Raw genomic sequence first — 22392 nt, 5'->3', positions numbered from 1 at the left:
GGTCACTCTGGGGGCGGGCAGAGTGAGGGGATATCCTCCTCCCCCCTGCAAGGGTCACTCTGGGGGCAGGCAGAGTGAGGGCGGAGTGGTGGGGGAGGGGGCGGAGCGTCGGGGGAGCGGTGGGGGCGGAGCGGCGGGGTGGAGCGGTGGGGGCGGAGCGGCGGGGTGGAGCGTTGGGGCGGAGGGGGTGGGATGGAGTGTGTGGTGTGGGGCGATGCATTGGGGGAGGGGGTGGGGCGGAGTGTGAGGGGGCAGCAGAGCTGTGGAGCGGAGCTTGAGGGGGCAGCTGTGGGGCGGAGCATTGGGGGAGGGGGTGGAGCGGAGCTTGAGGGGGCAGCAGAGCTGTGGGGCAGAGTGTGGGTGGGGCGGAGCGTTGTTGGGGAGGGGATGGGGTGGAGCGTTGGTGGGACATGCGGGGAGCAGCGTGGGGGCAGGCGGGGAGAGGCAGTGGGCGCGTTGGGGGGCAGGCGGGGAGAGGTGGAAGGCGCGAGGGGGGGCAGGCGGGGCGGAGACCAGCTGAGGGCGAGAGGGGTGCGGGTGGGGCGGAGCTGTGGGATGGGGAGAGCGCGTGGGGGCAAGTTGGGCGAGTGCATGTAGGGTGGGGTGAGCAAGTGGGGGATGGGTGGGGAGAGGCGGGGCGTGTGGGGGCTGCTGGGGCGAGCGTGTGTAGGGTGAGGAGAGGTGGAGCTGTGGGGTGGAGCGTTGGGTGGGGGAGGGGGTGGTGCGTTGGCGGCGGGGGGCCGCGCGGGGTGGAAACCCCTGTCGGGGGGAACCTTTTCTACTCCCCTATCCATGTCCCTTGTGATTTTATAAACCTCTATAAGGTCACCCCTCAGCTTCTGATACTCCAGGGAAAATATCTCAAACACTCCAACTCTGGCAACATCCTTGTAAATCTTTTCTGAACTCCTTCAAGCTTCACCACATCCCTCCTCCAGCAGGGTGACCAGAATTGCATGCAGTATTCCAATAGTGGCCTAGCCACTGTCCTGTACAGCTGCATGCGACCTTCCAACTCCTTTACTCTCCATAGGCCAAGAAAGGCAAGCGTCCCAAATACCTTTTTCACTACACCATCTGCCATGTGACTCCACCTTCAACCTGCACCCCAAGGTCTCTTTGTTCGGCAACATTCCCCTGGACCTGCCTTGATTTGCCTTTCCAAAATACAACACCTCACATTTATCTAAATTAAATTCCATCTGCCACTGCTTGCTCTGTTGGCCCATCTGATCAAGATCCCTTTGTACTGCGAGGTAACCTCCTTCTCTGTCCACTACACCTTCTGTTTGTTTTTGTCATCTTTAAATTTACTAACCATACCTCCTATTTTCATATTCAAGCCATTTCTATAAATGACAAAACGCAGTGGACCCAGCACCAATCCTTATGGTATACCACTGGTCACAGGCCTCCAGACTGAAGAGCAACCCTCCACCCCCACCCTCTGTCTTCTACCTTTGAGTCATTTCTGTATCCAAACGGCCAGTTCTCCCTGTATTCCATGTGATCTAACCTTGCTAACCAGTCTACCATGAGGAACCTGTCAAATGCCTTACTGAAGTCTATGCAGATCATGTCCACCCTCCTGCCCTTGTTGATCTCTTCGTTACTTATTCAAAAAACTCAATCAAGTTAGTGAGACATGATTTCCCATGCACAAAGTCATGCTGACTGTCCCTCATCAATCCTGGCCTTTCCAAATACATGTAAGCAGCAGGTTAGCAAGTGACAAAGAAGCTTCAACTCCATTGAAAATTAGGAGAAAAGTTAAAGGGAAGGAGAACTGAAGGACTGTTACTAATGGAGATAATAGGATCCAAAAAGAAGGTGCAAAATCTGGCATAAGGGCATTTTATCTGAATGCTCGGAGCATTCAAAACAAGGTGGATGAGTTCACAGTGCAAATCATGGCCAATGGGGATGATTTAATGGCCATTACAGAGACATGGCTACAGGATGGTCCTGACTGGGACTTAAATACCCAGGGGTATCAAACTGTTTAGAAGGACAGACAGGAAGGTAAGGGAGGTGATGTTGCTCTGATTTTTAAGGATGATATCAGGGCGGTAGTGAGAGATGATATAGGTTCTACTGAACAAAACGTTGAATCCGTTTGGGTGGAAATTAGGAGTAGCAGGGAGAAGAAGTCACTGATAGGTGTGGCCTATAGGCCACCAAATAATGACATCATGGTGGGGCAGGCAATAAACATAGAAATAGCTAATGAATGTAAAAATGGTGCAGCAATTATCATGGGAGAATTTAATCTACGTATCGATTGGTCAAACCAGGTCAGTCATGGCAGCCTTGAGGAGGGGTTCGTAGAATGCATCCGTGATAATTTCCTTGAACAATATGTGATGGAACCTACGAGGGAGCAAGCTACCCTAGATCTAGTCCTGTGTAATGAGAAAGGAATAATTAATGATCTCACAGTTAGGGATCCTCTCGGAAGGAGTGATCACAGTATGGTTGAATTTAAAGTACAGATGGAGCATGAGAGGTTAAACCCAGTACCTATGTCCCCTGTGCTCAAACAAAGGAGACTATGAAGGAATGAGGAAGGAGTTAGCTAAGGTCAAATGGGAGCAAAAGCTTTACGGTGGGTCAATTGAGGAACAGTGGAGGACTTTCAAAACAATTTTTCACAGTGCTCAGCAGAAGTAAATTCTAGTGATAAGGAAGAACTGTAGGAAAAAAGAGAGCCAGCCATGGATGTCTAAGGAAATAAAGGAAAGTATCAGATTTGAAAAAAAACACACTTACAAAAAAGCAAAGAGTAATGGGAAAGTAGTAGGCTGGGAAATCTTTAAAGGCCAATAGAAAGCAACAAAAAAACATGAAAAGAAAAGTAAGATAGATTGACAGTAAGAGAGATAATGGGAACTGCAGATGCTGGAGAATTCCAAGATAATAAAATGTGAGGCTGGATGAACACAGCAGGCCAAGCAGCATCTCAGGAGCACAAAAGCTGACGTTTCGGGCCTAGACCCTTCATCAGAGAGGGGGATGGGGAGAGGGAACTGGAATAAATAGGGAGAGAGGGGGAGGCGGACCGAAGATGGAGAGTAAAGAAGATAGGTGGAGAGAGTATAGGTGGGGAGGTAGGGAGGGTCAGTCCAGGGAAGACGGACAGGTCAAGGAGGTGGGATGAGGTTAGTAGGTAGCTGGGGGTGCGGCTTGGGGTGGGAGGAAGGGATGGGTGAGAGGAAGAACCGGTTAGGGAGGCAGAGACAGGTTGGACTGGTTTTGGGATGCAGTGGGTGGGGGGGAAGAGCTGGGCTGGTTGTGTGGTGCAGTGGGGGGAGGGGACGAACTGGGCTGGTTTAGGGATGCAGTAGGAGAAGGGGAGATTTTGAAACTGGTGAAGTCCACATTGATACCATATGGCTGCAGGGTTCCCAGGCGGAATATGAGTTGCTGTTCCTGCAACCTTCGGGTGGCATCATTGTGGCACTGCAGGAGGCCCATGATGGACATGTCATCTAGAGAATGGGAGGGGGAGTGGAAATGGTTTGCGACTGGGAGGTTCAGTTGTTTGTTGCGGACTGAGCGGAGGTATTCTGCAAAGCAGTCCCCAAGCCTCCGCTTGGTTTCCCCAATGTAGAGGAAGCCGCACCGGGTACAGTGGATGCAGTATACCACATTGGCAGATGTGCAGGTGAACCTCTGCTTAATGTGGAATGTCATCTTGGGGCCTGGGATGGGGGTGAGGGAGGAGGTGTGGGGACAAGTGTAGCATTTCCTGCGGTTGCAGGGGAAGGTGCCGGGTGTGGTGGGGTTGGAGGGCAGTGTGGAGCGAACAAGGGAGTCACGGAGAGAGTGGTCTCTCCGGAAAGCTGACAGGGGAGGGGATGGAAAAATGTCTTGGGTGGTGGGGTCGGATTGTAAACAAGGGAGGTTGTTTCCGCCAACAGGTGAAACTAGGACTAGGGGCATTGCCTCAAAATAAGGGGAAGCAGATGTAGGGCTGAGTTCAGGAGGAACTTCTTCACCCAAAGGGTTGTGAATCTGTGGAATTCCCTGCCCAGTGAAGTGGTTGAAGCTTTCTCGCTGAATGCCCAGTGATCATTTCCCTAGCTTCCCATAGAGTTCTGGGGTATACCAGCTCATGCCCCATGGATTTATCCACCTTTTGTGTTTTAAGTCATCCAGCACCACAACTTCTAATATGGACATTTTTCAAGATGTCACTATTTATTTCCTCAAGTTCTCAATCTTCCATATCTTTCTCCACAGTAAACACTGATGCAAAATACTCATTTAGTATCTCCCCCCATCTCCTGTGGTTCCACACATAGTGGCTTTGCTGATCTTTAGGGGGCTCAATTCTCTTCCTAGTTACCCTTTTGTCCTTCATATAGTTGTAGAATCACTGAAATTTTCTTAATCCTGTTTGCTAATGCTGTCTCATTGTCCCCTTTGTGCCCTCCTGATTGCCCTTTAAGTGTACTCCTACTACCATTATACTCTTCTAGGGATTCTAGAAGACAGAATTTATAAGCAGAAAGGTGACAACCCTAAAACTGGCTGTTGCTTGTTGAATCTTTAATCAGTTAGGAAGGAGACTACTGATTAAAATGCAAATTGCAGATTTCTCTCGAGTCATTGCTTTCAGACAGTTAAAGGTTGTATCAATTTATACAAGAGGTGACATCTCCGGCCAGCCAATGCATTTTAGGTGTGAGATCTTGCTTTTTGTCATCTTGTATTATTGTGTGTCTTGAAGTCTACCTTGGAAGACGCTTACCTGAAGATCGGAAGCCAAATGTCCTTGACCCCCAAAATGCTCCCCTAGTAGGAGAGAACACCCTTGGCTTATGCTCTTTGTGTGAGGTCCATTCACCCACTCTCCTAGTGTATACATGGTCTCACCAATATACCGTGCCTCAGGGCATCCTTGCCTGCAGCATATGAGATAGACAACATTGGCTGAGTCATGAATATCTGCCAGGTTTGTGGTGCGTGGTGTTCCTACTTGTGATGGCAGTGTCCATGTCAATGATCTGATGTGTCTTGCAGAGGTTGCCATGGCAGGGTTGTGTGGTGTTGTGCTCGATGTTGTCCTGAAGGCTGGATAGTTTGCTGTGCACAATGGTCTGTTTAAGGTTTGGTGGTTGTTTGAACGTGAGAAGTGGATGTGTAGGGAAGACCTTGGTGAGGTGCTCATCATTGTCGATAATGCGCTGTAGGTTGAGATGAAGAACATGGCATTGTTTTTCCACTCCAGGGAAGTACTGGACGACAAAGGGTATTCCACAAGTTGTATCTCGTGTCTGTCTTCTGAGGAGATCATTGTGGTTTTTCACTGTGGCACGATGGAATTGGCAGTCCGTGAGTTGAGCATTGTATCCTGTTTTTGAGGGCATCCATCAACACCTTCAGGTGTCTGTTGTGTTCCCCCTCATCTGAGCAGATCTTGTGGGTGCATAGGGTTTGTCCATCGGGATGGCTTTTTTAAAATATGTTTAGGATAGAATCTAGAGAATTGCAACATCATAAGGTTATCCTTGGGTTTGTTGCAGATTGAGATAGAGGTGTCAGTCCTTGATGGAGATGTGTGTGTTCAAGAATGACACTGGCTGTAAAGAGTAGTCCATGGTAAATGTCATGGTGGGATGAAACTTGTTGATATTGCTATGTAGTTGTTTCAGTGATTCCTCACCACGAGACCAAAGAAAATGTTGTCAATATATCTGGTGTATAGTGTTGGTTGGAGGTCCTGAGCGGCAAAGAAGTCTTGTTTGAACTTTTGCATGAAAATGTTGGCATGTAGAGGTTAAGATCTGGTCCCCATGGCTGTTCCACGTGCCTGAATGAAGGACTGGTGGTTGAAGATGTTGGTGGTTGAGAATGAAATGGATGAGTTACAGGATGGCATCTGGAAAATGGCAGTTGGTATTGAGTACTGAGGCTGTTACAGTAATGCTGATGTAGAGTGCCGAAACATCAATTGTGATGATGATTATTTCCAGTTCGATTGGTCTGTGGCCATTGAGTTTCTGTAAGTAACGTGTGGTGTCACGACAGAAGCTGGGAGTTCTTTGTACAATGGGTTTCAAGATCCCTCAACATAACCAGAGAGGTACTCTGACAGGGTCCCATTGCTTGATACGAAGGGACGTCCAGGTGTGTTGGCTTTGTGACTCTTCAGCCGGTAGAAGTCCCCTTATGTGAGAAGTATATGGGATAAAAGTGTGTGGGGTACTTTGAAAGATTGGATCAAAAGTTTTGATCTGTGGGCAAGGATGTCCCAAGGCATGGTATATTGGTGAGACTGTGCAGACGTTATGACAACGGATGAATGAACACTCTGCAGAGATCACTGGACAGAGGTGCTCTCTCCCAATGGGGGATCAATTGATGCGTGAAGAATATACAGCTACCGATCTTCGGATAAGTGCCCTCCAAGGCGCACTTTGAGATGCACAACAATGCAAAATTGCTGCACAGAGGCAGATAGCCAAGTTCCATACTGAAGGACGGCCTCAAACCTGATCTTGAGTTCATGCCACACTACAGGTGACTCCACCACACTACATACTCCCATACATACACTTGTGTCACACTCTCATCTGTGCACATGCGCTGTAACACATGTACTCGCTCACATGCAGACCAGCATACACGTACACGCAGATACACATGAATTATTTTGTCCAAAATACTTGTGCAGTTGCAGATTCATTCTGTTTTGCTCAGAAAAAACCTGAGCCCAGTTTAAATCATAGACAGAATCAAAACAAGACCTCACACCTAAGCCACGTTGTCTGACCTGAGATGTCATCTGTTGTATACATTGATAAAATCTTTAAGTATCTCAGGTCAATGGCTTGAGAGGAATCTGGATTTTGCATTTTAATCAGTAGTCTTCATCCTAACTGATTAAAGATTCCACAAGGGACAGCCAGCTTTAGAGATAACAAGGTGTGGAGCTGGACAAACGCAGCAGGCCAAGCAGCATCAGGAGCAGGAAGGCTAACGTTTAGGGCCTAGACCCTTCTTCAGAAACGGGGGAGGGGAAGTGGGTTTTGAAATAAATAGGGAGAGAGGGGGAGGCAGAGAGAAGATGGACGGTGGAGAGGAGACAGACAGGTCAAAGAGGTAGGGATGGAGCCAGTGAAGGTGAGTGTAGGTGGGAGTTAGGGAGGGGATAGGTCAGTCCAGGAAGGACGGACAGGTCAAGGAGGCGGGATGAGGTTAGTAGGTAGGAAATGGATATGCGGTTGAGGTGGGAGGAAGAACAGGTTAGGGAGGCAGTGATGAGCTGGGCTGGTTTTGGGATGCGGTGGGGGAGGGGAGGTTTTGAAGCTTGTGAAGTCCACATTGATACCATGAGGCTGCAGGGTTCCCAAGCGGAATATGAGGTGGTGTTCCTGCAACCTTCAGGGGGCATCATTATGGCACTGCAGGACGCCCAGGATGGACATGTCGTCTAAGGATTGGGAGAGAGTTGAAATGGTTCATGACTGGGAGGTGCAGTTGTTTAGCGTGAACTGAGCATAGGTGTTCCGCAAAGCAGTCCCCAAGCCTCCGCTTGGTTTCCCCAATGTAGAGGAAACAGTGGAGAACAGCAGATCCAGTATACCACATTGGATGATGAGCAGGTGAACGTGGAAAGTCGTCTTGGGGCCTGGGATGGGGGTGAGGGGGGAGGTGTAGGGACAGGTGTAGCACTTCCTGCGGTTGCAGGGAAAAGTGCTGGGTGTGGTGGGGTTGGAGGGGAGTGTGGAGCAGACAATGGAGTCACGGAGAGAGTGGTCCCTCCGGAAAGCAGATAAGGGTGGGGAGGGAAAAATGTCTTTGATAGGGTCGGATTGCAGGTGGCGGAAGCGTCGGAGGATGATGTGTTGGATGTGGAGGATGGTGGGGTGGTATGTGAGGACGAGGGGGGATCTTGTTTTGGTTGTTATTGCAGGGACGGGATGGGAGGGATGTATTGCGGGAAATGCGGGAGACATGGTTGAGGGCGTTCTCGACCACTGCGGGGGGGAATGTTGCGGTGCTTGAAAAACGAGGACATCTGAGATGTATGGAGTAGAATGCCTCATCCTGGGAACAGATGCAGTGGAGGTGAAGGAATAGGGGATGGCATTTTTGCAGGAAGGTGGGTGGGAGGAGGTGTATTCTAGGTAGCTGTGGGAGTCGGTAGGCTTGAAGTGTATATCGGTTTGTTGGTCGTTGCCAGAGATAGAAACAGAGGTCCAGGAAGGAGAGAGAGGTATCAAAGATCATCCAGGTGAACTTGAGGTTGGGGTTGAAGGTGGTGAAGTGGATAAACTGTTCAAGCTCCTCGTAGGAGCATGAGGCGGCGTCAGTACAATCATCAAAGTAATCGAGGAAGCAGTGGGGTTTAGGGCCAGTGTGGCTTTGGAAGAGGGATTATTCCACATATCTTACAAAGAGGCAGGCATAGCTTGGGCCCATGAGGGTACCTGTGACCACCCCCTTTTTCTGTAGGAAGTAGGAGGAATTAAAGGAGAAATTGTTGAGGGTGAGGATGCATTTGGTCAAGTGGATGAGGGTGTCAGTGGAGGGGGACTGGTCAGGCCTGCAGGACAGGAGGAAGTGGAGGGCCTTTAGGCCATCTGCGTAGGGAATGCAGGTGTATAGGGACTGGATGTCCATGGTAAAGATGTGTTGCAGGACATGAGGAATTGAAAGTTCTGGAGGAGGTGGAGGGTGTGAGTGGTGTCACCAGACAGAGGTAGGGAGTTCCTGGATGAGGGGGAAAACATGGAGTTGAGATAGGTGGAGATAAGTTTGGGGCAGGAACAGGTGGAGACAATGGGTTGACTAGGGTAGTCAGGTTTGTGGATTTTGGGAAGGAGATAGAAACGGACAGTGCCGGTTTGGGGAACTATGAAGTTGGAGGCTGTGGGTGGGAGGTTACCTGAGGTGATAAGGTTGTGAATGGTTTGGAAGATGATGGTTTGGTGATCAGAGGTGGGGTCATGATCAAGGGGGCGGTAGGAGGTCGTGTCAGAGAGTTGGCACCTGGCCTTGGTGATGTAGAGGTCAGTGTGCCATCCTGCAACTGCGCCTCCCTTGTCCGCAGGTTTTATGGTGAGGTTGGGATTGGAGCGGAGGGCTGCACATTCTGCAGGGGAGAGGTTGGAGTGGGTAAGAGGGCGGGGAGAGGTTGAGGCGATTGATGTCTCAATGGCAGTTGGAGATGAAGTGGTCAAGGGAGGCTAGGAGGTCTTTGGGTGGTGTCCATGAGGAGGGGTTGTTGGAGGGAGAAGTGGTCAGTAGAGGGAGGGTCACCTCATCTTTACCATGGACATCCAGTCCCTACACACCTGCATTCCCCGTGCAGTTGTCCTAAAGGCCCTCAGCTTCTTCCTGTCCCACAGGCCCGACCAGCCCCTCTCCGTTGACACCCTCGTCTGCTTAGCCAACTCATCCTCACCCTCAACAACTTCTCTTTCAATTCCTCCCACTTCCGACAGACAAAGGGGGTGGCAATGGGTACCCGCATGGGCCCAAGCTATGCCTGCCTCTTTGTAGGTTACATGGAACAATCCCTCTTCCATACCTACATTGGCCCTAAACCCCACCTCTTCCTCCGTTACATTGACAACTGTATCGGCGCCACCTCATGCTCCTATGAGGAGCTTGAACAGCTCATCCACTTCGCCAACACTTGTCACCCCAACCTTAAGTTCACCTGGACCATCTCTAATACCTCTCCCTCTTTCCTGGAACACTGTTTCTATCTCTGGCATCTACCGAGATACCGATATCCATTTCAAGCCCACCGACTCCCACAGCTACCTAGAATACACCTCCTCCCACCCGCCTTCCTGCAAAATTTCCATCCCCTATTTCCAATTCCTTCGCCTCCGCCATATTTGCTCCCAGGATAAGGCATTCCACTCCCGTACATCTCAGATGTCCTCATTTTCCAAGGACCACAAATTGCCCCCCTGAGTGGTTGAGAACACCCACGACCGTGTCTCACGGACTTCCCGCAACTCATCCCTCTCAACCCCTCCCCGCAATAACAACAAAAACAGAATCCCCTTAGTCCTCACGTACCGCTCCACCAACCTCCAGATCCAATGCACCATCCTCCAACACTTCCACCATCTGCAATCCGACCCCACCACCAAAGACATTTTTCCCTCCACACCCTTATCTGCTTTCCAGAGGGACCACTCTCTCCGTGACTACCTTGTCCACTCCACACTCCCCTCCAGCCCCACTACACACGGCACTTTTCCCTGCAACCGCATGAAGTGCTACACCTGCCCTTACCCCCGTCCCAGGCCCCAAGAAGACTCTCCACATCAAACAGATGTTCACCTGCACATCTGCTAATGTGGTATACTGCATCCGCTGTTCCCATTGTGGCTGTCTCTACATTGGGGAAACCAGGCGGAGGCTTGCGGACCACTTTGCAGAACACCTATACTCGGTTTGCTATAAACTACTGCACTTCCCAGTCGTGAACAATTTCAACTCCCCTCCCATTCCTTAGACGACATGCCATTCTGGGCCTCCTGCAGTGCCACAACGGCGCTACCCAAAGGTTGCAGGAACAGCAACTCCTATTCCACTTGGGAACCCTGCAGCCCAATGGTATCAATGTGGATTTCACAAGCTTCAAAATCTCCCCTCCCCCTACCACATCCCAAAACCAGCCAAGCTCGTCCCCGCCTCTCTAAACTGTGCTTCCTCTCTCCTATCCCCGCAGCCCCCGTCCCACACCCATCTCCTACCTACTAACCTCAACCCACCCCCTTGACCTGTCCGTCCTCCCTGGACTGACCTATCCCCTCCCTAACCCCCCACCTACACTCACCTTTATGGGTTCCATCCCCGCCTCTTTGACCTGTCTGTCTCCTCTCCACCTATCTTCTCCTCTATCCATCTTTGATCCGCCTCCCCGTCTCTCTCTCTATTTATTTCAGAACCCCCTTCCCTTCCCCCATTTCTGAAGAAGGGTCTCGACCCACAACGTCAGCTTTGCTGCCTGGCCTGCTGTGTTCATCCAGCTCCACACCTTGTTTTCTCGGATTCCCCAGCATCTGCAGTTCCTACTACCTCCACAGCCAGTTTTAGGGGTGTTTTTGTTTATAAAATCTGTCTTTTACCGTGTCTGTCACACTGCACCTGAGGAAGGAGTTGAGCTTCAAAACTTCTGTTTTCAAATACACCCTGTTGGACTGTGACTTGGTGTCGTGTGAATTTTGACCGTATCTGTGCCCCTCAGAACAGTGTGTACCTCAATCAGATCCCGCTTCCTCTGCCTTCCCTGCTCTCAGGTAAACAATCCGAGCTTATCCAACCTCTTCATCGCCAAATTGCTCCAATCCAGGTAACATGCTCCAGAAGTTTCTCTCCGCTCTTTCTAGTGCAGTCACGACCCTCTTCTGTTGTGAAAGCAGAACTTCTCATTGCACTCCAGCTGTGGTCTAACTAATGTTGAAAACATAACCTCCTTGCTCTTACATTCAGTGTCTTGATAAATAAGGGAAAGTATCCCATCTCTATCACTTTCCGAACCTGTCCTGCTGTGAAGTACTTCCTTCCTTTGGTAGTCCTCCCAAAAAGCATCACTTCACACTTTTCAGGATTTGAGTCCATTTACTAATGTTCAGCCCCTCTGACTGGCCTGTCTATATCATCCTGTATCTGACTTTTTTTTTCTTGTTGCCTACCACACCGTTTTTGTTTTTGAGAACTGAGTGATAAACTTTCTACGTTCATGTCTAGCAAACACTGTGCTACACCACTGGATAGAGGATCCCAGTCATGTAAACACCCTTCAATCAGCACCCTCAATTCCTGCCACAAACCAGTGATGGATCTAATTTACTGAATTACTGTGGATTCCATCTGCTCTTCATCTCTTAACTAGTCTGTCATGTGTGACTTGTTAAAAGCCTTACTGAAGCCCATGTAGGCCAAATCCACTGTACTACCTACATCTCCATAGCTATTACCCTTAAAATTCAATAAAATTTGTTAGATTTCCCTTAACAAAGCATGCTGACAATCTGTGATTGACCCATATCTCTCCGAGTAGCAATTAATTCTGCCCTCAAGAATTTTTTTTTCCAATAGTTTTCACCCACCGATGTTAGGCTCCCAGGCCTGTAGTTCCCTGGTTTATCCTTATCACCCTTGTTGAATAATGGTAGCCTGGCACAGCTGTGGCCTGAGAGGATTTGCAAGTTAATGTCAGAGCCCCTTCAATCTCTTCCCTTCTCTCCCACAGCAGCATCAGATACATCTTATCTGGGTCTGGGTATTAATCCACTTTCAAACCTGCTAAAACTATTAATAACCTTCTCCCTCTCATGTTAAATTGTTCAAGTATCACAGTCCCTCTCTGTGATTTCTAGACCTACATCACCCTTCTCTAGAATTGATACAGATGTAAAGTACTAATTTAAAACCTCAGCAGACTCCATGCACATATTGCCACTTTGGTCTCTAATGGGTCTTACTTTTTCCCCTGATTGTTTTTGTGTCCCTAGTATACTTCTAAAACATGTTTAGATTATCCTTAATGTTACTCACCAGTGTTTTTCTCATGTCCCTTCTTTGCTTTCTTAACTTCATTTTGAAACAAACCCTTGCACAATCTCCTCTTGGCTTCCACTGTTCTAGCCTTCAGAATCTACTATAAACTTCTGTACTTTTCCTTATCTAATCCTGTACATCTTTTGACAATCCAGGGTTCTCTGGAACTATTGGCCTCTCCCCTCCCACCTTTCACCTTTGAGAACATTATGGCCTGCATAGACCCAATTGTCGCTTGAATGACTGCCACTGTTCTGCTATGGATTTTCCTGCATGTAGCTGTTCTTGGTTCACTTTAGCCAGATCCTGTCTTATTAAAATCAACCTTTCCCCAATTCAGAACCATTTATTTCCAGTCCACCTTAAATCACACGGAATTTTAATCATTGTCACCAAAATACTCCCCCATTGATGCATCTACCACATGCCTGGGTTCGTTACCAAAAGTTAAGTTCAGTACCACATTCTCTCTTCTAGGTCTTTGTGAGCTGGCTTTAAAAGCTATCCTGGCTACAATTCTAACCCCTTTCACACTTGCAACTTTCCCAATATTAACTGGGATAGACAAAAACCTCACTGTTATAGCCCTATTATTTTTACACTTCTAAGATTTGCCCTCATACCCGTCTTTCTATTCCTCCCTAACTGTTTGAGGATCTATATTCTATCTCCAGGAATGTGTTTGCCTCCTCAGTCTTATGTTCTACAGGTATGGCCACATTTAAAAACCTTCTCAGAAATCATCCCTCCTTGCGGCAGTAATTGAGTCGATATTGAACACTGCTTCAATCTTTTACAGCCCTCTCTGTCTCATCTGAAGAATACCCTGGAAAATTGAGCTGCTAGACCTGTCCCTTCCTCAACCATATCACCATGACAGCAATGAAATCACATTCTTGTGTGTTAATCAACACTTTCCACTCCTCTGCCTTACTCACAAGACTCCTTGCATTAAAATAAAGCCCATCCAGCCTTGTCATGCTCCCTTGTGACTTGGCTATGTTTGCTCTGCCTTCTGAATGGACTTGCTTTTTCTTTTATATGTGACTGTGCATCACCCTCCACTGTATCTCCGTTCCATATTCCATTCTCCTGCCAAATTGCTTTAACCCCCACTAACCCTCACTAGCAAGACACCATCCACCCAACCCCAGCAAGGATGTCAGTACTATTTTTATTTAGGTGCAACCCCTTAGACCGGTACATCATCTTTCCCAGAAACAGACCCAGTGACCCAAGAATCCTAAGCCCTCCTTCCTGCTCCAACTCTTCAGCCATGCAGCAATTTTTTACATCTGTCTATTCTGATATGCATTAGTCCATTGTGCTGGGATTAATCCAGAGATTAAATCCCTGAAGGTCCTGCTTTTCAATCTGCTACCTAGCTCCCAAATGCCACTTTTTTTAAAAACCTGTGTTATTGGCTCTAATAAGACCATAAGACATAGGAGTGGAAGTAAGGCCATTTGGCCCATCAAGTCCACTCCACCATTTAAATCATGGCTGATGGGCATTTCAACTCCACTTCCCTGTACTCTCTCCGTAGCCCTTGATTCCTTCTGAGATCGAGAATTTGTCGATCTCTGCCTTGAAGGCATCCAACGTCCCAGACTCCACTGCACTCCGTGGCAATGAATTCCACAAGCCCACCACACTCTGGCTGAAGAAATGTCTCCTCATTTCAGTTTTAAATTTACCCCCTCTAATTCTAAGGCTGTGCCCACAGGTCCTAGTCTCCCCGCCTAACGGAAACAACTTCCTAGCGTCCACCCCTTCTAAACCATACATTATCTTGTAAGTTTCTATTAGATCTCCCCACAACCTTCTAAACTCTAATGGGTACGATCCCAGGATCCTTAGCCGTTCATCATATGTTAAACCTACCATTCCAGGGATCATCCATGTGAATCTCCGCTGGACACTCTCCAGGGCTAGTATGTCCTTCCTGAGGTGTGGGACCCAAAATTGGACACAGTATTGTAAATGGGGCCTAACTAGAGCTTTATAAAGCCTCGGAAGCACATCGCTCCTTTTATATTCCAACCCTCTTGAGATAAACAACATCATTGCATTCGCTTTCTTAATCACAGACTCTACCTGCAAATTAACCTTCGGAGAATCCTGGACCAACACTCCCAGATCCCTTTGTACTTCTGCTTTGCGAATTTTCTCACCATTTAGAAAATAGTCTATGCCTGTATTCTTTTTTCCAAAGTGAAAAACCTTACATTTACTCACATTGAATTTCATCAGCCATTTCCTGGACCACTCTTCTAAACTGTCTAAATCTTTCTGCAGCCTCCCCACCACCTCAGTACTACCTGCCTGTCCACCTATCTTTGTATCATTGGCAAACTTCGCCAGAATGCCCCCAGTCCCTTCATCCAGATCATTAATATATAAGGTGAACAGCTGCGGACCCAACACTGAACCCTGCGGGACAACACATGTCACCGGTTGCCGTTCTGAAAAAGAGCCTTTTTTCCCAACTCTCTGCCTTCTGTCAGTCAGCCAACCCTCACTCCAAGCCAGTAGCTCACCTCGAACACCACGGGTCCTCACCTTGCTCAGCAGCCTCCTGTGAATATAGAACAGTACAGCACAGAACAGGCCCTTCAGCCCACGATGTTGTGTGAGGCACCGTATCAAAGGCCTTTTGGAAGTCTAGATAGATAACGTCCACTGGGTTTCCCTGGTCTAACATACTTGTCACCTCTTCAAAGAATTCTAACAGGTTTGTCAGGCACAACCTCCCCTCACTAAATCCGTGCTGACTTGTTCTAACCTGACCCTGCACTTCCAAGAATCTAGAAATCTCAACCTTAACAATGGATTCTAGAATTTTACCAACAACCGAGGTTAGGCTAATCGGCCTATCATTTTCCATCTTTTGTCTTGATCCTTTCTTGAACAAGGAGGTTACAACAGCAATTTTCCAATCATCTGGGACTTTCCCTGACTCCAGTGACTTTTGAAAGATCACATCCAAAGCCTCCGCTATTTCCTCAGCCACCTCTCTCAGAACTCTAGGATGTAGCCCATCGGGGCCAGGAGATTTATCAATTTTTAGACCTTTTAGCTTTTTCTAGCCCTTTCTCTTTTGTAATGCCTACCATACTCAACTCTGCTGCCTGGCTCTCCCTAATTGTTGGCATACTACTCATGTCTTCCACTGTGAAGACTGATGCAAAGTACTTAAGTTCTTCAGCTATTCTTATCTCCCATCACTAGCCATTCCAGCATCAGTTTGGAGCAGCCCAATATCTACGTTTGCCTCTCGTTTGTTTCTTATGTATTGAAATAAGCTTTTACTATCATTTCTAATATTACTAGCTAGCCTCCCCTCATATTTGATCCTCTCCTTCCTTATTGCTCTCTTTGTTATCCTCTGTGTGTTTTTGTAGCCTTCCCAACCTTCTGATTTCCCAGTGATCTTGGCCATTTTATAGGCTGTCTCTTTTTCTTTGTTACATTTCCTGACTTCCTCTGTCAGCCATGGCTGTCTAATCCCACCCTGGATAATCTTTCTTTGGGATGAACCTCTACTGTGTCCTCAATTACATCCAGAAACTCCTGCCATTGTTGGTTTATTGTCTTCCCCACTAGGCTCTGCTTCCAGTCGATTTTCGTCAATTCCTCTCTCATGCCCCTGTAATGACCTTTATTTAACTGTAACACCATTACATCCGATTTTGCCTCCTCTCTTTCAAACTGCAGACTGAACTTTCCCATATTATGATCGCTGCCTCCTAAGTGTTCCCTTACTTTGAGATCTTTTATAAAGCCTGGCTCATTACGTAGCACTAAGCCCAGAATAGCCTGCTCCCTTGTGGGCTCCATCACAAGCTGTTCCAAAAAGCCATCCTGCAAACATTCCATGAATTCCTTTTCTTTGGATCCACCGGCAACATTATTCACCCAGTCCACCTGCATATTGAAGTCCCCCATGATCACTGTGACCTTGCCTTTCTGACATGCCCTACCTATTTCTCGGTGCATCTTGCGCCCCTGGTCCTGATCACTGTTAGGAGGTCTGTACATAACTCCATTATAGTTTTTTTGCCTTTGTGGTTCCTCAATTCCACCCACACAGACTCCACATCTTCTGACCCATGTCATTCAGTGCCGTAGATTTAATTCCATTCTTAACTAACAAGGCAACACCACCCCCTCTGCCCACCTCCCTGTCTTTTCGATAAGTTGTGATTCCCTGGATGTTTAACTGCCAGTCCTGAACTCCCTGCAACCATGTCTCTGTTATGCCTACCACATCATAATCATTCAAGAGGATTTGTGCTGTTAATTCATCTACTTTGTTGCGAATACTACGAACATTTAGATCAAGTGCCTTAATGCTAACTTTCTTAGTAGAGAGGTTGGAAATCCCAAGATGTCTTAAGCTATCCTACCTTTTTGCTGTATTTCTAGTCTGCCTCGAGCTTAAATCCACCTGTACACATGCTATCCTGTTGCTTATCTTTCCATTTAACTCCATACTCCCTGTCTCTTTCATTTTCCCTTCCCCTTGTTTCTGACCACTGGGCTCTGAGTTCAAGTCAGGGGGCAGCCTATTTCCTGGTCACTTTAGTTCTCAGCCTGGGGAAGTCACTTTTTGCTCTGGTTGCGTGGCGTAATGGTGAGCACGTGAGTTTCTGGGTCTAATGTGAGCCACAACCTCTGACTGTTTGCTCCCAACTGCCCCCTCTCCCCTCTCCCCCACTCTCAGAATGCCTTGCAGCCATTCAATAACATTCTTGACCCTGGCCTCAGGGAGATAATGCCCTGTCCTAGAGTTGCATCTGCAGCTACTGGAACACTTGTTTGTACCTCTCGCTGGCATCTCTTACTCCGACCACGATATTGTTCTCCCTCTCTCCTCCACTTGTGCAGCTTGGCTTTGGCTGCACTCCTGCCATTTTCCAGCACACTCAATCTGTTCTTGAGTGAGATGTTCTCTGGCTTTTCTGTCTACATGCTTGCCTCCTTTCTTTTTAGTGATGGCCACCCATTCCCTTTTCTCAGGCTGCGAGGCGACCATGTCTTTAAAAAAAATGCTCTTCACTGCCAGCCTGCTGGATGTTCTGCTGTGCCTCCAGCTGACACTGCAGCTAATTAAAGCAGCAGCACTCCTGCAGAAAGGATCATCCAGGCTGCTAGCAGTGACTTAAAGTTTTCCACATACTGCAGGCCATGCAGTACCTGCGACTGAGCTCCCCAACCATAACTTGTCTTAAACTTTCTTCTCTTATATTAGTTTTACTCTCCTTTCTTTATCCTACTTTGGTTTATTTATATTTCTTTACTATGTTGGCACTGACTTCCACTTGTTTCTGATGGTCCTTATTCCAAAACAAATTGCACTTTTCTAATTCATAACAATTCACAGACAATCCCTAACAGCAGTGTGAACTCAGGTAGATGGTCTTACTCCTCTAGCGAGTTTTGAGAAGATTTGTAGCTCAGGTTGAGGTTCTGGATGTGAGTTTGCTCACTGAGCTGGAAGGTTAGTTTTCAGACGTTTCGTCACCATTCTAGGTAGCATCATCAGTGAGCCTCCGACGAAGCGCTGGTGTTGTGTCCCGCTTTCTATTTATCTGGTTAGGTTTCCTTGGGTTACCCAAGGAAACCTAACCAGATAAATAGAAAGTGGGACATAACACCAGCGCTTCGTCGGAGGCTCACTGATGATGTTACCTAGAATAGTGACGAAATGTCTGAAAACTAACCTTCCAGCTCAGCGAGCAATCTCATATCCAGGTCTCACTCATTATTTATCTCCAGGACAAATTGGACTCCGAGGTTACAAAGAGACTGGCTGAACCAGGACAAGGGATGGAGCGGGAGCTGAAAACTATGATTCCAGTTATCTTACCATTTAATAGGGGGAAATTTCTGCTCTTCAACACACACAGCCTGCTCATTTAGTAGTGGTGAAAGTAGATAATAATTGTATCAAGTAGGGTAGAGTTAGTGTCTGTATGAAAACCAACACTCCACCTTTATCCATTGATCCTGAGGGACCACGTGTAGCTGATACATAGGAAGAACCAAGGATAAATCCTTAGGGACACCATTGGTCATGGCAAGAGAGAACAAAGAGAAGTCATTGCAAGAGATTCTGTGGTCACAGTTAGAATGGACTTGAGTGAGAGAGTCCCAGCTAATTGGACAAGAGTGGGGAGGTGTTGGAGGAGGATACTATTGTCAGTCATGTCAAAGGTGGACAAGGAGAGAAGGTTTGCTCTTTGTCACATGAATGTTGTTTGTGACTTTGAGCTGTGTTGCTATTGCAGTGGAGCAGTTTAAATGTGAAATTCTGGGAAACCCCCAAATCTTGTGGGTATTCTAATTCCTTATTGCACTGAATACAGGCATCTTAATCCTTGTGACTGCAGCGTTATTAATACTCTTATCCTTAACTTCCTCAACTCTAGGTTGGATTTGCATTGTACGGAACCTGCCTCCTCAAAGGGAGGGCACACAAACAGGTCAATCACTTCAAGGCCAAGTACAAAACAACCCAAAAAGTAAGTACGAATGAAGCAAGGTACAGGGAGAGTGAACAGAGAGAAACAATTATGAAGGGAAGACAACAGACTCCATGAAATCTGGTATTCTCAGTTGTTGAGGATCAGCTGTACTGAAAGGGAGCTCAAAACTACATTCACTGACACATTCTCTTAAATCTATATTTGTTGGCAATGGTGAGGTGATGTGTGGCTTTGAGAACTTGAGGGTAATCAGTTGTTTCAGTTTTATAGTTTAGGTGCAGCACACTATGATGAGATAAATCCTGGCAAATGTTTATCTAGTTCTAACAGTGAGGAGCTTGTGAAGAAAAAGAGAAACGACAAAGTGCAGAAAAACAAAACACTTAATTGGCAATAACATGCAGAGCTACATACAGAATGTTGGATAATCTGGGTCAGTCTGAGCAGCAACAGTGAACTTGGGGTTGGGGCAGGCGGTAAGCAGGGTAAATACCTGCTGAGTGGGGTTGGTTGGGTGAACCTGAAGGTGAGCAGCAGGGTAAATACCTGAGGGACGAGGTGAGTCAGGGTGAACCGGGGTTTGGTGGGTGTGGGAGGTGTGCGGTTGGGGGTGCGGTCGTGAACCCAGAGGTGATGTCCTGACTCAAAAAGTGACCAAGCTTAGCTCCTCAGGGGTGAGGTTTGCAGGGAGAGTGATTGGCATCTGGAGAGAGGGAAATTACTTTTTGTCATTGTAGTCTGCTCAGAATACAGAGCAGCAATGAGGGACCCAAGTTTGGTAAAGTTGTGTAATAAGTTCCTGCATTATTGTCCGAAGGTGATACGATTCACAATAGCACTAGAACCTGGCTACATGGAACACTCTTCGTGCGATGTGTCGGAAATCAGGGACACGTCTAGTTTCCGCAGTGACCCCGTACGCACAAAGTGCATTTAGCTGCAGCTCCTGCTGCTTTGCTTCCCTCCTGCACACTCCTCTTTAATACCTTGAAGAAAGCTGCAGTCAGTTTCTGGTTATTTATTATTTAAAGCTTTTTGATTGGCTATGTTAACCTTTCATTTCTGATAACATAAAGAAAGAGGTGCAGTGTGAATGCACTTTGAACAGTGAGCACAAGGGTCTACCCTATGTCCTACCAAACCGGCCCTCAAAGTATGGACAGTTCAACAGTGACTGCACTTGTTTGTTCTTTTAAGAACAAAACTCTCTGCACTTGGATCAATTTCATTCTCCACCCTCATCAGTCTCGTGTTGGATAACACTGTTGCCAAATTTGATGTTCTAATCCAATATCATCTCCAGTGCAGAGAGTCTCCACTTTCACCTTCGTACATAATCAGACTCCACTCCTACATCCAATATCTGCTATAACCCTCACCAATGCCTTGTCACTTCTAGACCCTATCATTACAATGTTCTCTTCCTCCCAGCCTGCATATTTTGGAAACCTCAATTGTTCTAAAGTCCTATACCTCTTCTATAATGCCTCCAGACTCATTTGATTTCATCCTTGTACTTGGTGGCCCTCTGACTCCTAGTCCAACACCTTGACTTTCAAATAATCATCATTGTCTTCAAATCCTTCTGGAGCCTTACACCCCCACCCTCTCCCATTTATAATTTTCTATAATACAGCCTCCATCCATAATCAGAGCTCATCCAGTCTTGGAGATTGCATTAGATATTTGATCCCCATGTCCCTTAGTGCTGCTTAACGATTGTTCTTTCAGCTGCATGGCCCAATAGAATTCCATTTCCTCCCAAACCCCCTCTCCCACCACCACCTATAAAATGCTCCACGAACTCACCTCTGACAGATTTTTCAGTCATTCCCCCCTCCTGCTCCTCATTTGGTTTGCCATCCATTTTTAGTTTGCTTCTCTGAAGTTCCTTGAAATATCTACAGGGTTTTTTAGGTTTTTGAAATTTTCATTTTTTCTATTTTAACTGTTTCCAGCCATGACCGTAGTTAACATCTGGGATAAATTGAATAGAAGATTGAATTTGCGACATCTTCTTTAAATCATTTTCCCACCTGATTATTTTATTACCTAACATTAGAAAGAAAGCTTTTCATCAGAACAATGGATTTTTTTTTGTTTTTGACCTCATTTGAGCTCCATGATGGGCAGTGCTGTGGATTGTTCAGATCATGAGCAATGTGGCAGTATCCCTAAATCTCCCTGGGCTACAGGCAAGCCTCAAGCCGTAATTGTACCTTGTTAAAGGCCTTCACTCGACTTCCTTTTCCTCCTGTACTTCATGTCTTTGCGCTGACTGCCTCGAGGTCTTTCCTCATTGACCTGTTCAGACATGTTGTGACACATTTGAAGCAGGTTGGACTTGTGGATGTAAGTTTGCTCGCTGAGCTGGAAGGTTAGTTTTCAGACATTTCGTCACCATTCTAGGTAACATCATCAGTGAGCCTCCGACGAAGCGCTGGTGTTATGTCCCACTTTCTATTTATCTGGTTTGGTTTCCTTGAGTTGGTGATGTCATTTCCTGTGTTTGGTGATGTCATTTCCTGTTCTTTTTCTCAGGGGATGGTAGATTGATTTAGAGCCAATGTGTTTGTTGATGGAATTCTGGTTGGAATGCCATGCTTCTAGGAATTCTCGTGCATGTCTCCTACGACAAGCCAAACAGAGACACGCACGAGAATTCCTAGAAGCATGGCTGCATTCCAACCGGAACTCCATAAACAAACACATTGACTTGGAGCCAATCTACCATCCCCTGAGTAAAAGAACAGGAAATGACATCACCAACACAGGAAATGACATCACCAACACAGGAAATGACATCACCAACCCAAGGAAACGTTAACAGATAAATAGAAAGCGGGACATAACACCAGCGCTTCATCAGAGGCTCACTGTTGATGTTACCTAGAATCGTGACGGATTGTCTAGGAACAAACCTTCCAGCTCAGTGAACTAGCTTACATCTGGAACAAAATAAAGACCCACTCTCTTGTGGACCGAGAGGAGGAGAGCGCTGTGTTGGAGGTGGAAGGAAGACGTCGGGTTGGCTGTGCACCCTTGCAACCGGTGGATCTTAATGCTGGCTTCGGTCTAACGCTGGTTCAGGGGAGCAGCCAACCTGCAACGATGGCTGCTGCAAGTCCTCGTGCCCCAGGGTCAGGGGGTCTGGAACACCATCCGTGTTTCCGTGAAGAAGGTGGATGAAGGTGCACCTATGGACTGCACCTTCTTCGTGAAGAGGGTCCTGTTGGACTGTTGTGGGTTCGCTGCTGCAGACATTTACTGCCTGCAGGATTTTCCTGGAGGAGGTTTTTACGATGTGACCTTCAGGAGTGCCAAGCTTTGCGAGCGCTTCCTGGAGGTTTTCAAGGAGAAAGGA

At 47.2% G+C, this 22392-nt stretch overlaps 1 protein-coding gene across 7 annotated transcripts in view; it reads left to right on the top strand.

Annotated features, from left to right (window-relative positions):
• sqor (sulfide quinone oxidoreductase) overlaps positions 1-22392 on the top strand; it is a 57768-nt gene that overhangs the window by 976 nt on the left and 34400 nt on the right. For all 7 annotated transcript variants that reach the window (XM_048563114.2, XM_059639219.1, XM_048563113.2 and 4 more), the window contains exon 2: positions 18972-19064. In XM_048563114.2, the coding sequence (XP_048419071.1) occupies position 19064 (1 nt within the window). In that variant the 5' untranslated portion in view covers positions 18972-19063. The remainder of the gene's footprint in view (positions 1-18971; positions 19065-22392) is intronic.

The sequence above is a fragment of the Stegostoma tigrinum genome, chromosome 33 (assembly GCF_030684315.1).
Source record: "Stegostoma tigrinum isolate sSteTig4 chromosome 33, sSteTig4.hap1, whole genome shotgun sequence".
Classification (NCBI taxonomy): domain Eukaryota; kingdom Metazoa; phylum Chordata; class Chondrichthyes; order Orectolobiformes; family Stegostomatidae; genus Stegostoma; species Stegostoma tigrinum.
The sequence above is the reverse complement of the archived record's forward strand: the minus strand, read 5'-3'. Positions and strand labels throughout refer to the sequence as shown.